Source organism: Loxodonta africana, chromosome 20 (assembly GCF_030014295.1).
Source record: "Loxodonta africana isolate mLoxAfr1 chromosome 20, mLoxAfr1.hap2, whole genome shotgun sequence".
Taxonomy (NCBI): domain Eukaryota; kingdom Metazoa; phylum Chordata; class Mammalia; order Proboscidea; family Elephantidae; genus Loxodonta; species Loxodonta africana.
In genome coordinates, this window is record NC_087361.1 from 48,632,632 (window position 1) to 48,647,506 (window position 14,875).

Sequence of the window (14,875 nt, forward strand, 5' to 3'; positions counted from 1 at the left end):
TAGAAGCTGTGATAGCCCTAATATGGCTGGTAATATCCATTCATTTCATCTTGAAAACTGATTTCATCAAGAAATGCCACATCCTCAGTCTACTTTTTTGATTTCAGAGTTGTCTGGTGAAGATCCAGCCCCCATTCTAGGACCCAAAATGTTTAGCTGGCATTTGAAATCTGCCATTTCTACCTGCGTTGGCGAAGCTTTTTCTAGAAAAGGTTTTGCTGAAAACTAAACCACATTTGTTTACAGCTCCTTGCACGTAGCTGATGGCCACCAAAGACCTCAGTTAATAACAGAGCTGGAGTGTAGACGTGTGTGGCAAGCTGTCAGGGCAGAGCATTTTAAATAGCTAGTCCTCATTTGAGTACAAACTGCTTTGATCTTTACATTTTTGTATGTTTAAAATTTTCAATGAGCATGAATTATTTTAGTACGTTTCAAAAAGTCAATTGAAATATATAATACGTATAAATACATAATACATGAAATGGTGTAACCTTCTAAAATTCTTATCAGAGAATTTTTATTTTAGCTTAAATCAAATTCCTTCATTCTTAACAGGGAACACACTGCCAGTTTCCCACATGAGTCTTAATTAGTCAGTAAGGGAATTAGTTGGTCAATAAGTGAAACATCATATAGATTACTTTTAAGTTTTTAATGGCGTGAAAATTAAATATATTCGTTTTTACCTTATAACAGTAGGAGCTAACACTTACATAGTGCTTATAATATGCCAACATCTTACATATATATTAACTCATATACTGTTCAAAACATCTTATGTATCTATTATATACAATTTATATAATCCTCCCAACAATCCTAAACACTATCATTCCTACCTCACAAAGGGAAAAAACTCAGGCAAAGCTGTTAAGTCACTTGCCCAAAGTCAACTGCTTGAAAGGGGCACACACACACACACACAAAACAAACCTGTTACCATCGAGGTGATTTCAACTCATTGCAACTCTGCAGGACAGAGTAGAACTGTCCCATAGGGTTTCGAAGGAGCAGATGGTGGATTTGAACTGCCAACCTTTTGAGTTAGCAGCTGTAACTCTTAACCACTGTGCCACAAGGGACAGAGTCAGGATTTAAACCCAAACAGTCTTGCCCCAGTCCAGGCTCTTGACATGTGCAACACTGTCTTCCTTGCATGGCTGAAAAACATACTGAATGACTCAGTGTTACTGGCCCAACATGATGCCTGGCATGGAAATCGACCTTACGAATATGAGAACAATAACATTACCTACCAGAGAACTCCATCCTATAGGGTCGCTATGAGTCGGATCAACTCGACTGACAATGGGTTTACCATAGAACTGGGCATCTCTCTTCTTCCACCCATTTCAACCACTACCTTCTTTCAAGCTCAATATTTATTGCATATTTCTTAAAAATCTAGCCGCACCTGTTCTACCTCCAAGCTCTGTTGCGTAGCGCCTGGGGTCTTAAAAGTTTACAAATGGCCATCCAAGGCATAACAATTGGTCTCTATTCACCTGGAGCTAAAAAGGAAGAAGAGTCAGGAATAGGAGGAGGATATGGAATGTGTGGCTAATTGCCTCCATGAACAACTGCCTCCTTTGCCATGTGACCAGAAAACTGCCTTGCTACCATTACTGAACATTTTCATCAAATATTCTTCAGAAGAATCTTTGATCAAAAGAGGGAAAATGTAGAACAGAACTTTAAATTCTCATGAACTCCAGACTTTCTGGAGCCATGGGGGTTGGGGGAACCCCTGAAAACTACTGCCCTGAGATAATCTTTAAACCTGAAACCAAAAATACCCCCTGAAGTCTTCTTAAAACCAAACAATAATTTAGCCCGACCAGTAAAAAATATCTGCCTTGAGCATTATGCTATTTAAGGGCTATCTATATGGGATCAAATTGACAGCAGCAACTAGAAAGATTAGATGGGAACTTTAGGGGCAGTGAGTTTATGTTAATGGAGCAGGAACAACTCAGAAAAGGAGGGTGAGAATGGTTGCACAACTCAAAGGATATAATCAATGTCCACTGAATTATACATGTAGAAACGGTTGAATTGGTGTATGTTTTGCTGTGTATATTCTCAACAACAGCAAAATAAAACTTAAAAACATAGCCACACAAATAAGTATAAACGAAATGGCCTCCGTGTTCCCTATCGCAGCTAAGATGAAATACATGTGAACCTAAATCAATAACTGTCTTTTTATCCTGCTTTAAAAGTCAGCTAGCTAATCTATTAAACATTACTTTTTCATAGAACTATAAATTGAGGAACATCTCCAGGTTTTTGTTTGTTTTTAATAAATGACTTTATTCCCAGAGCTATCATTCATTTTAATATGGTGGTGGGTGGATTTCTACTTCTAGAAAGATACCAGTAAAACATATCTTTAACCAGGATAAATCTGAAGAGGACAATTTACCAACTTTTTTAAGAAGGAATATACCAGTGTTCTCACTGTAACAGCTATTTCTTAAGCGATCCACATTAAACTGAAGACATAGTTGGGTAACATTTTTCCTTCACTGTGGTTTTCATTTGTAAATTCAGTTTGAGGGTTTGGGTATCTTTTGCTTTTCTTTTTATAGCAAAAAGAATTAACAAATATGCATTTTATTGCTTCAACTTGCTACTCATTCAGGGGGCATTGCTCATTCCTTCACCTTAACATCACCAGTCTACCACCCCTCTTCCCCACCCACCTATGAGGGTGTATCTGGATCTTCTGTGAGACTCACAGGGTGACCACTTTTCCAAAAGTCGACAGAAACCCCACTCCATATATCTGTGTCTGGGATTCCACTATGGAAAGATCTCACAGTCAAGTAAACAGCAGAGAGGTAGAAAACCATCAGTATAAAAAAAAAGCCCACAACAAAACACAAAGTTGAATTCCCTACATGCCTCCTTGCCACCCAGTGAAGTGCTCTACCTGCCAACTTAGCCCCTCAGTCAAGATCCTATGGAAGGTTCGGCATCTGAGCTCTCAGGCCCTGTGTTGAGCCCCTTACTTTGGTCCCTCAGCTCCTTTTTCCAATCCTGTCACATTCTGCACCTCTCCTTTGCTTCACGGCATGTCACCGTCCATAATCATATATTGATGGGCGTAGTGTCTGTCTTCTGCACTAGACTAGAAGCTCCATGAAGGAAAAGACTATGTCTCGTTCACCACCATATCCCAACGGAGAACAGGGTCTGACCCTAAAAGGGAATCAATACAAAGCTCCCTAATGAATACATAGATGCAGGTTAATCAAATCAAATCCCACACTCTTTCATTCTTTCATCCTTCACCCAATATTTAAGAACCTCACCAACACCCAGCTGGAAACCAGGCACAGGGGATAGAAAGATGAAGACAAAGGCCCCGCCCACGTACTCAGGTTTGTGGGGAGGGGGGCGAGACGTGGAAATAAACAAATACTGTATTTGCAAAGACGTAATCTCCATTCCCCAGACCTGGTAGGTAAACCTGGCTAGAAATTTATTAGCAGGAAGTTCTCTAGGATTATCTCATCCCACTGTTCCTTTACACCTTAAATACAGGAAGTCTACGCTGCAGGGACTGTATGTAGTCAGTATACCACTTAATCTGTACTTTCCTTTTGGCACTGAACACTTTCTATTTTGTTTTATAATCAACGTGCCTGTCTTCTTTACCTGGGGAGGCAAAATGCCTGGGAGTAGGGGGGGAAATGAGGTGTAGACAGACAAGCTAAACCTCACATCCTAAAGCTTTACATTTAAAGTATATTATACAGGCCTGCCTTTGCATTTGTAATTGGTATAACCAGGTGGAGATTAAAGAAGAAATGTATTAATGAAAGAGGCTTTGTAAGTCTCTTAAGGTAACACATGTCCCCAACTAGATTAAACTTGCAGAAACAGAATGTACATTTCCATTGCATTTTACTCAGCTTCTTCAGGAGATTAGTGGCTGGGCGAAAGGCATGGAACAGCTATGGTGATTTCTGTAATGACTGGCAATCTCTTTACACAAGTATCTGTACAGAAAGCCTCTAGTGTGCCATAAACAGGTACGTGAAATAGGGATCCTTTAGTAACAGGGAGAGAGTCATTCCCATAAAGCTAATAACCTCTCCACTTCCCTTCAAACCAATAGTTTTCAGTTGACCACACTCCATCTTTTTCATACTTTTTTTTTTTAAACAGTTCTCCATAATTTAACCCTGTGACCTATTTAAATCACATGTTCCTTTTCACCTCCTTGCTCAGGACTAGGGATTGCTCCATCTGGTAACATCTCCGTAGTCCTAACAGCCTAGGCTAGTGCTCCCAGGAGCCTCTGCTGGTTAGGGTGACAAGAGGGAAATCTTTTTGCTCCCTGCTGGTTACCATGGCTTCGCACTGATCAGCAAGACACAGTGACTCCTTATAGATGGCGATCCAAGCTAACCTTCACTATGCTATGAGCAGGTTTCTACCTTCCAGGCAGTATTATATTCAGTATGGACAGGTTTCTATTACCTGCGAAATAGCATCAGCATTAAGGCAGGTTATAGCGATTAGGTTGTGTCTCCCAATATAAGAAGATAAAACAAGAGGAAACAAGTTTGAATGAATAAATATCGGGGTTTTTTTTTAAACCCATACCTGTATCAAGCAAAATCATCCACCCAGGTAATAACAACGCCTTCCCCCAAGCTGAGGCTCCTTCACCATTAACCTTATTCAGTTCTTCTTCACACCCACCTGCAGCAGACCTGTTTTCTAAGCTTTACAAAAGATTACATCTTTTTAGTGGGCACAGACGTGACTGGATAAATCCCTCTCAAGCCTTATTAGAGTGAACTGCCTTAGCCTTCCACCGAGGCTTGCAATAGAACTGCCAGCAAATTGAAAAATGGACTAATGTGAATCTCACCTCCACTCTTTGAAGGAGGTGACAATAACCAGTAAAAACGTCCAGAAGTATGGCAGAAAGAACAAAAAATGCAACCCAACAGGCTGGACCCTAAGTCTGAATTATATTTGCCTACGTGCAGCCTCATTTTATACAGAAAAAAAGAGGCTGCTCAAGAAAGTTAACTGTTTTGACACAAGCTTCAAAAATAAAGCTTATAATATGCTTTTAACGACCTAACTTGTGTTTTTTAACTTGTAATAAGGTCATTCAGGAAAACCTAAATAATCGTACAAATAAATTTAAGCTATGGAGAAATCTAAGTCCCATTAATTCAACGCATTTAAGAAAGAAAATGCATTACGCAACACCAAATTCTTGACTCTTAAAACAAACTGTCTTAACTAGTCTTTAAGGTGATTCTCGAGCCACTTGTGGGTAAAAACCAGAAGGGAAAAAAAAAAGTTCAATGCCCTTGTAAGTTAAGGACTAAAAATCTGTAATGGCGTGTGTGGTGTTCTGTACAGTCTTAATGAAACTGCAGGAAAAACGTTTCTCCGGAATTTTTTTTTTTTTTGGGGGGGGGGAAATTACCACGAGGTAGGGGAGGAAAAGAAGAAAAAAAAATTGTGGGGGGATTGCAAATATAAGATAGCAAATGGGAACCCAACCCAACGAGAAATACAACCTCCTCAGCCCCAACTGTCACGCAAACAACTTCTAAGCATCTTCAGATAAAAAGAAAGCCTTTCCGCACAAGGCATTAGCCGAATGTTCGAGAGTTGGATGAATGGGGAAGACTTGCTAAACACCTAGTGGTGGGTGGATTTCACCAGGCTGCAGCCTCCACAGCTTTTCTGTGCTGCACTGCAGAGGCGCCATCTTCTCCGTCTTAATCTTCACTCAATTCAATCCTTTTATCTGCACCCTAGAAAAAAAAGACCCTGCGGCCCCTCCCCAGCAGCCTGCGCCCCCCAGAAGATTAAACCAGAGAACCCAGCGCCGCCAGGGACCAGGCCGCGTCTTCCTCAGACAAACGCCTCCTTTGATGCGCAGGCGGGGAGAGCCCGTGACTCCCCACCACCCACCACGGCCCTGTCCAGACGCACACCCCACTCCCCACGCGTTTCTCCCCAAGGACATCACACCACCCAGCGCGGCATTAGCAAGCCTCAGAGGTGGCGTGGGGGAGGGGGAGACAGGGGCCCCGGGGCTCTGCCAGGGAGGCCCCCTCAGCGCCCCAGCCCCTCCCGGGCAGGCGCGCAGCACCGGGAAGGGAGCCGGGCGGGAGTCTTGGTGGCGCACAGAGACTAACGTGGCTCTGCCTACCGCGCCCCAGGGCGGGGTGTCGCGGCTTTTGTTCCCGGAGACCTTCTCCCTCTCGGGGAGAAGGTGAAGGTGCCAGAGAATGCTCGGGACCTCCGGGCTCCGGGGAGACGTAGGGCGGTTGCGGGTCTCCGACCCCTCCCATCTCTCACAACTTACACAAAAGGGAGACGCGGAAATGTACAAAGTTTTGCCTGCGAAAGGCGATGCGCGACTCGGCCGCCGACTCCAGCTGGGTCACACCCGGGCGGTCGCCGCGAGCAGCAGCGAAGGAGAAGCGGGAGGTTCGGGCCGAGAAGGGACGTTGGGGGTGGGAAAGGAAGGGGAACGGGACGGAAAAGGCAGGGGAAAGCTCCTCGAGCTGCCCCGGCTCGTCCTCTCCAGGGCCCCAGCAAGGAAAGGGCAGCGATTTCATAGCCGAGGTTCTAGGGACGCAGCGTTTTCGGTTTCCCCCACGTGCCCCCACCCCGGCCACATCTGGAAGCTTCTCGCCTCCCTTGGCTCCCACCCCCAGGGCAGGGACTTGGGCTCAGGGTGGTCCCCTCCCCTTCTCGCCCCAGGTGGCGCGGACGGGGGAGCCCGATTCCTCGCCTGCTCCCGCTCCGCGGGCCGGAGCGCGCGTCCCCGGGGCAGGGCTGGGCGGAGGCGGGGATGCAGGGTGCCTGCCAGTGGGGGTGTGGGCGCGGAGCAGAGACGGGCTCCCTCGGCTGGTCCCGGCTTCTCTGGGTTAAAGACTTGGGGGGATCGGTCTTCCCGGTGGTCGCCCTCCCCCCTCTCCAGAGGCGCGGCACCCACCTCCAGCGCCCTGGCCGTCCAGGCGGCCAGCAGGAGCAGTGCCAAACCAGGCAGCATCGCGACCCTGCGCGCGGCACCGAGTGCGCTGCTGTGCCAGTGGGGTCCGCCGCGCCCTAGCTCTGCCCGTGCCTCCGCCGAGCCCGCGTCTCCGGTGGCCCCGCGCTCGCGCTGCTCCGGGTGCTCTCGCCTACTGCTGCCGAGGAAACTGACGGAGCAGGAGTGCGGCGGCGGAGATGGGAGCCCGGGAGTCAGTTGATCCGGCCCACCCCGCTCGGCACCCGAGAGAGACCCCTAGCGGAGCCGCCGGGGAGCTGCGCCCGCTCTGGCCACGAGGGGCCCACGCTCCCGCCCCGGTCCCCCGCGCCCACAGGTGCAGCGCCCTCGTCTCCTCCAGCACCCCGCGCGCCTTCCGGGCCCACCGCCCACCTGGACCCCGGGGGCCATAGGAGGGAGGGTCTGGGGCGAGGAGAAGGGCAGTGCAGGATCGGGGAAAGGTGAATCGTAGGACGTTTGGGCTCCAGAAAAGTCGAGAGCGCTCCTGGCTCGTTCCCGTGAGCTGGAGTCATCCGACCCCACAGGCCTCTCTGGGATGTCATATAAAGGACTGCTGCTGGGGTGCGTTTTTATCAGCATTTCGGTTTCTTTTTTCCTTTTTTTTTTTTTTTTGCTCTTGGTTTGGAGAGGTGGGGGAGGCGTTTCTCTAAGAGAATGGGAACAAGCAAAGCTTAAAGGAAATAGGATCTCTTTGCTTGTTGAGAGACCAAACGACTCATTTTTTTCTTTTTTCGGTCAAAAGCAGCCACGAGCAACCTGAAATTTCTATCTTTAGAAAGAACCAAAGGAGAAAGGCGCGGAACCTGGCAAAGAAGCGGGGCGACCCATTTTTCTCCTCCTTGAAAGGAGGGTTTTTCACATTCTTGTTGTGTTTTTGCTTGTTTTAGAGAAGGGGGCCGTCAGCGGGGATTTATCAGGCAGAGACGCATTATCCATCTGGAAAGGGGATAAAGTGGAAGTTAGGAGGGAAGGGATCTTGAGAGAGGATTCTTATTCGACCCCCCATGGCTAGGAACTTCTGACCTCAAACTCTGTCCTTGTTTTTCATTGTGTCTGCCCTGAATTACAGAAATGAACCTTCTGGAAAGCCACTTTCCCCTAGATTCTGCATAAACTATCCAGTGTCCGGGCCCTGAACATTCTAGAACTGCCCGAAAGTAGCCCCTGCTCTTAGCCTGAAGGTGCATCAGTTTTCAAGCCGCAGGCTACAGCGGGACGGGGGGGGAGGGTTCCCCACCCGTGAAAGGGCTGCGGTAAAAACCGATCTCGGCTCTCCCCTGCTCGCTGCGCTGACCGAGGATCCCGAGCCCTGTGGGATGATGGCTCAGGGAGGCCAACTTCCTCCTTGGGAAGAAGCTAGGGTTTATCTTCCAAACCCATTGCCATCCAGACGATTCTAATATCAGGCTGTATAGAACAGAGTGGAACTGCCTCGTAAGGTTTACAAGAAAGGCTGGTGGATTGAACTGCAAGCTTTTGGTTAGCAGCTGAACGCTCAACCACTGCGCCACCAGGGCTCCCTTTATCTGCCAGCACCCCGAATGCTGTCTTCTAGCTTTCCCAGCACTAGGTATCCAGTCCTGACCCTGGGGTTACTTTTTTCCCGTGAATGCCCTTTCTGTGCCCTCAACAAATAAGGACAACGATTTACTATCATGCATTATTTGTTTGCATGCATTATGCCATTTAATTCCTACAAAAGCCAATGAGGCGGGTACGGTAATTATTCCTATTTTATAACCTTGTTGTCCATCTTCCCTACCATGCTGCCTCTCAGACACATTGACCAGGATTCCCTCTCTGTTCTAGGTTTGTATGAGCAACTGAAAACATCTGAATGCAAAGAGGAATGACTGAAGATAGGCAGGGAGTAGGACCAGCTAGATAATTTGTGGGGCCCAGTGCAAAATGAGGAAACCTGGTGGCGTAGTGGTTAAGAGCTACAGCTGTTAACCAAAAGGTCGGCAGTTGGAATCCACCAGGCGCTCTTTGGTAAAGGGAAAGGTTTGGTTTTTTTGTTTTCAGTGCAAAATGAAAATGTGGAACCCCTTGCTCAAAAGTTAGGAAGAATGTTAAGAGAGTGACAGCAGAGCTCAGGGCCCTGGTGAGCGTGGGACCCTGCGTGGCTGCACGTGGTCAGACACACATGGAGCTGGTCCTGGGAAGAAGGAAGCAGTTTGTAGGAGAAAGGGACTTTCGTTGAGCGTGGAATTCAAAGACATAGCGATGAGGTTACAATCTATAAAAACACAAGTTCTTAGATTGGAGAGTTTCTCTTTTCTGCGATTGAAGTTCATCACACTCACGTACTCCCTGGTCAGGGTCTTCCTTCTGGGGAAAGTTGATTAGTTGCTAACTGTCAAAACAATGGGCATCGCCTATGTTTTCTCCTGTTCCGTCACTACTCAGAGTTTCTAATGACTTTGTACTTCTCCGCTGCTACCTCTGTTCTGTATTTAATGCCATTTCCTGCCCTGAGGCACCACCCAGATCGGCTGAGCCGGAGATAGTGGAGGATCCCTAGTTAAAACACGACAACACTGGGAAGAAGACCAACTACCCATCCGCTGAGATCTGCACCCTAGGCTTAAATGCCTCATTTTGAAACTCAGGAGCTCTTCAGACAGGGCATTCTGTCTGTGGGCTCTTTTGGTTATAAGAGTCCTTATCCCATTTAAAGCCTGCATCCCTTTCTTTAAACTCACACTGAAATATCCTCATTGTACCCCCAGCGACCAAGCAGAGCAAGCTGAATCTACCATGCCACAGATCTTCAGACATTTGCTTGCTACTTTCATGCAGCTTCCCAGAGTCCACTGTTTGCCAGGCAAAACAGGTGCTTTCTTCAATGGTTTTCGGTTCCTCTCCATCCTGGCTACCCTCCTCTAAATGTGTTCTGATTTATCTGTGTCTTTTACAATATTCCAAGAGTTATCTGACCTTTGCCATGTAGAATGGTCTATTGCCCACCTCATTCTCCAGCCAAAGGCTGCATTTGATTTTTTTTTTAGTGGAGAACCCCTCCTCGCATGGGCTCAGATGGGTCACACTCACTATCAAACTTCCCAAGTCTATTTTATACATGGTGCTGCTGAGCCACACCTCTGTCATCTTGTGTTTAGGCTGTTATCTGTGCCCTGCAAAGATCACCAACTTGATTTTAGTCTAAGCCAGAAGATGGGCCCTCATTAAGAGCAGTTAAGACTTGTTCTGAGGGCAGTAGTGATTCACTGGTAGAATTCTTGCCTTCCGTGCAAGAGACCTGAGGTCAATTCCCAGCCAAATGCACCTCATGCACAGCCACCACCCCGAGTGGAGTCTTGCGTGTTGCTATGATGATGAATAAGTTTCAGTGGGGCCTCCAGACTAAGAAGGACTAGGAAGAAAGGCCTGGCAACCAACGTCCAAAAATCTGCCAATGGATCACAATAGGCAATGTTTACTTCTGTTGGGCATGGGATCCTAACAACAAAAACAAAACCTGTTCTGTGATCCTGTCACCAAATGTTAGCTTTTATTACGGGGATGACCAGTGGTTCTTCTACCCTTTTCAGTTGGAAAATCATTCAACTGAACAGAAAACTCAGAAATTGAAGAGTTCTGCCTTCTCTCTGCCAAGCACTACCATTGTATCACCATCCCTATGCAGCTGGCTTATGCCTCCCATGATTGTCAGTCTCTGAACATGAATTAAATGGTCTTCTACATATTCTCTTAGAATTTTTTTTTTAACAAAGTCTAAACTTGTATTGACATTTAGAACTCCTAAAATTAGTCTTGTATTTTACCAGTACTAATTTCCCATCAAGTTGGTTCCAACTCATGGCGATCTCATGTGTTTTAAGCTACCCTCGTATTCATCCTTGGGAATATATTCTTTCAACGTTTTATTCTTAAATTCAGAATGCTGCCCAGGTAACCAGGGACTTAGTTTCTTTAGCTCTCTCCTGGTTGAATATTTGGATTGCCACTTCAGACTTCCAATAGTGTTGGGGATTATGGTACCCTCTATGGAGGTGCGGAGCCCTTGGGGTCCAGTGGTTAAGAGCTCAGCTGCTAACCAAAAGGTCAGTAGTTTGAATCCACCAGCTGCTCCTTGGAAACCCTATAGGGCAGTTCTACTCTGTCCTATAGGGTTGTTGTCGGTCGGAATCAACTTGATGGCAATGGGTTTGATTTGGTTTGGTTTTATGAAGGTGCTACCTTAATAGGTATTATCTGTGATGGCAGATACAGTGGCATATTTGAGAGTTTTCCACACTTTTTAAGTGGTCTTTTCTTCCAGAACTTCATGCCAATTTCTCTTTGCAAACCATAGTAGATTCTGAGTTGCATTCTCCAATCTCCTTCTACCTTCTCTAACACGAAAGGGCATTATTAATTTCTTTATCTCTGCCACAGCCTTCAACATCTATAGAAGTCTGAACTTTTCACAATAAAATTGTTTCTCCCAATGATGGACACATTTTTCCTTTACATAATGATATTTTTTTCTTTTTAATGAACAGAAAAAAATATTTTGTGTTCACTCATTAAAAAGAAAAAAAATCACTAGAAATTAATGTATCTGCATTTACCTGCACATATCTGACAGACTTGCTTGTAGGCAGAGGATATTACATCTTACCTGCCTTTTTCCTTAAGTTGCTACTTCATGTATAGGTCTTTACTACTGCAGCTATCTACTATTATATAGTTTCAAACAATATAGTACTTTTAAGATTAGTCCTTCCCTGCAATCACTGCACAAAACTACTTAAGAGATAGCCTTCCTACTCAAGTAAATGATGTTTTACAAACTGCCTTGGTATGTGTCTTAGGCTGGGTTCAGAAGCAAAATCGGTAACGCATATAAATATATACACAGAGGAGATTTATATCAAGGAAAGGGCTCACATGCTTGCAGAGGCTGGAATGTCCCAAGTCCATGGATTCGAATAGAATCTTCTCCTGATTAACATGGCCACAGGGCCCGGCGAACCCAAGATTGGTAGGTCGGAGAGCAGGGCGCTTGCCCACAGGCTGTGAAGATCGATGAATCCCAAGATCAGCAAATAAGCTGCTAGCTGAAGTCCCAAGAGCCAGAGAGGTCAGATGAACAGGAGCCAGCTGCAGGATCCAGAGCAGGCAAAAGCCAGAATGTCCACTTACATTAGGATGCAGGCCACACACCCAAAGAAACTCCCTTTCAACTGATTGGCTACTCTCATCACCATGAGGATGATCACATATAAAGACTGAGAAGCATGGCCCAGACAGGTTGACACACAATCTTAACCATCACAGGGTTATTTCCATAGTAACTCGACAGGACAACAACATTACATATTTAAACAGGGACCACAGTTGGTGGCAGGCTTACATAATTTGAGGAATGGTGATAATTCCAGGGCTATTGCAAGGGCTGATTTAAAAGAATATTCCTATACTTTATGGAATAAAAAGTAAGGACAAGAGGGGAGAAAAAAATGGGTCCTACATACCAAGCCCAGACATGGGGAGTATGAAAATCCAATCATCAGTGGGAAGATTTAAGGAGACTTCCTGGCACAATGGTTAAGCATTCAGCTGCTAACTGAAAAGCTAGCAGTTCAAACCCACCCAGAGGCTCTTATCTGCATCCGTAAAGATTAGAGCCAAGAAAACCCTACAGGGCAGGTCTACGCTATCTGTGGGGTCATTATGAGTTGGAATTGACTAGACGGCACCCAACAGCAAACAACAGGAAGATTTCATGGAACCATATGGGCATTACATCATTCTCTTCCTTAGAGAACTGTGGATAATAGCACAAAGGTACACTGTGGTGGAAAATGACCCAGGCTTGGAGAAAGGTTGACCGCTATTAGCTTTGGGAATGGTTATGGAACCTACCAGAGTCTAAGTTTTCTGAAGGAGAAAAAAAAAAGAGAGAAATGCTCCCCTCTTCAACCGGAATAGTGATGAGCAGAGAAGGTACCCAGCACAATGCCTGGTTTACAGTAGAAATCAGTTCTCATCTCTTGAGAGAACAGCAATTCATAATTGTTGTCACTTGTGTGGCCTGCATAGTCCTGGATCTGACCTTGAGTTGACTGTGCCACGGGGCTGCGCTTTGGCACAGTGGTCCCAGCCTAGTGCTGGGAGAGACTGACATGCTAGTAGATCCCTAAGTAATTTGTTGCTAATAAAAATTCCAAATTTGTGAATGATTTACTTTTAAAAAAATGTGTTAAAGAGAGAAGATTTAAAGTAACCGGTACATCAAGCTACTCTTAGTTGCATTCTAATATGCATGTGAAAGCTGGACAATGAATAAGGAACACCAAGAAGATTTGACACCATTGAACTGTGCTGTTGGAGAAGAATATTAAAGATACCATGGACTGCCGGAAGAATAAACAAATCTGTCTTGGAAGGAGTACGACCAGAATGCTCCTTAGAAGCAAGGATGGCAAGACTTTGTCTCACATACTTTGGACACGTTATCAGGAGGGGCCAGTCCCCAGAGAAGGATGTCATGTTTATAAAGTGGAGGATCAGAGGAGAGGAAGACCCTCAATGAGATGGATTGACAGTGGCTGCAGCAGTGGGCTCAAGCACAGCAATGATTGTGAGGATGGTACAGGATCGGGCAATGTTTCCTTCTGTTGTGCATAGGGTTGCTGTCAATCGAAATCAACTCAACAGCACCTAACAGCATGCTCTCTTGAGTGGGAGAGAAAGGGATGGAGTTGCAGCCTGTATGCTGAGAATTAGGCAAAACCCTGACCACTCCCAAGGGAATGTGCCAGGTATGCAAAAGATATGAATCATGCTTGCTGAAAAAATTGCTCTGGGCTGGTTGTCCCCTGCTGAAGAGCGGGCCACATCACATGGTCCATGCAGAGTCACTCCCCAGAGCAGAGTCTGGAAGGCTTAGCTCTCACTGGGAGTCGCCACGGCCTGAGGCCATTGCCAACAGTCAACACTGGGGACAAACACTGAGGTGGAAGGGATCGTACGCTCCAAGAAAACTGGACCCCTTTGTCTCCTCATAAATCACACCAGGGGGATGGGAAGTGTTCGTCCTTCATGTACAGTAAAACCAAAACAAAACCTTATGCCACTGAGTCGATTTTGACTCATAGCAACCCTATTGGACAGTGTAGATCTGCTCCAAAGGGTTTCCAAGGAGCGACTGGTGAATTCAAACTGCCAACCTTTTGGTTAGCAGCCATAGCTCTTAACCACTACACCACCATGTACAGTAATTCCCCCTTATGTACAGTAAAAAAAAAAAAAAAAGTACAGTAGCTCCCCCTTAGCTCCCCCTTATTTGGGGGGGATACATTCCAAGACCCCTAGTGGGTGCCTGAAACTAAGGATAGTATTGAGCCCTATATGCACTATGTTTTTTCCCAATCATACATACCTATGATCAAGTTTATAGATTAGACACAGAGATTAACAACAGTAATAATAAAATAGAGCAATTATTAAGTAAAGTAAGGGTTACTTGAACACAAGCAACGCGATACCACAACAGTCGATCTAACAACCCAGTGGGCTACTAAGTGACTGACGCATGGGTAGGGTGTACAGCTGGATAGAGTGAACAAAGGGATAATTCAAGTACCGGGCAGGACGGAGCACGACAGTGCAAGATTCATCACGCTACTCAGAAGGGCATGCGATTTAAAACTTACAAAATTGTTTATTTCTGGAATTTTCCATTTAATATTTTCAGACCGCAGTTGACCGAGGGTAACTGAACCCACTGAAAGTGGAACCCCAGATAAGGGAGAGACTACTATTACTCCTCTTTAACAAGAGGAAAGTCCTAGAGACTTTGATTAGTAATTCAACTGT

The 14,875-nt window shown here is 45.7% G+C and overlaps 1 protein-coding gene across 4 annotated transcripts in view; it reads right to left on the reverse strand.

Moving 5' to 3' along the window:
* Positions 1-7,158, reverse strand: part of APP (amyloid beta precursor protein) — a 295,049-nt gene extending 287,891 nt beyond the window's left edge. For 2 of the 4 annotated variants that reach the window (XM_064273131.1, XM_064273130.1), the window contains exon 1: positions 6,992-7,131. In XM_064273131.1, coding sequence (XP_064129201.1) covers positions 6,992-7,048 — 57 coding nt within the window. In that variant the 5' untranslated portion in view covers positions 7,049-7,131. Of the gene's footprint in view, positions 1-6,991 lie in introns of all 4 variants that reach the window. The other 2 variants (XM_064273133.1, XM_064273132.1) reach the window with 2 other exon arrangements.
* Positions 7,159-14,875: the final 7,717 nt, after the last annotated feature.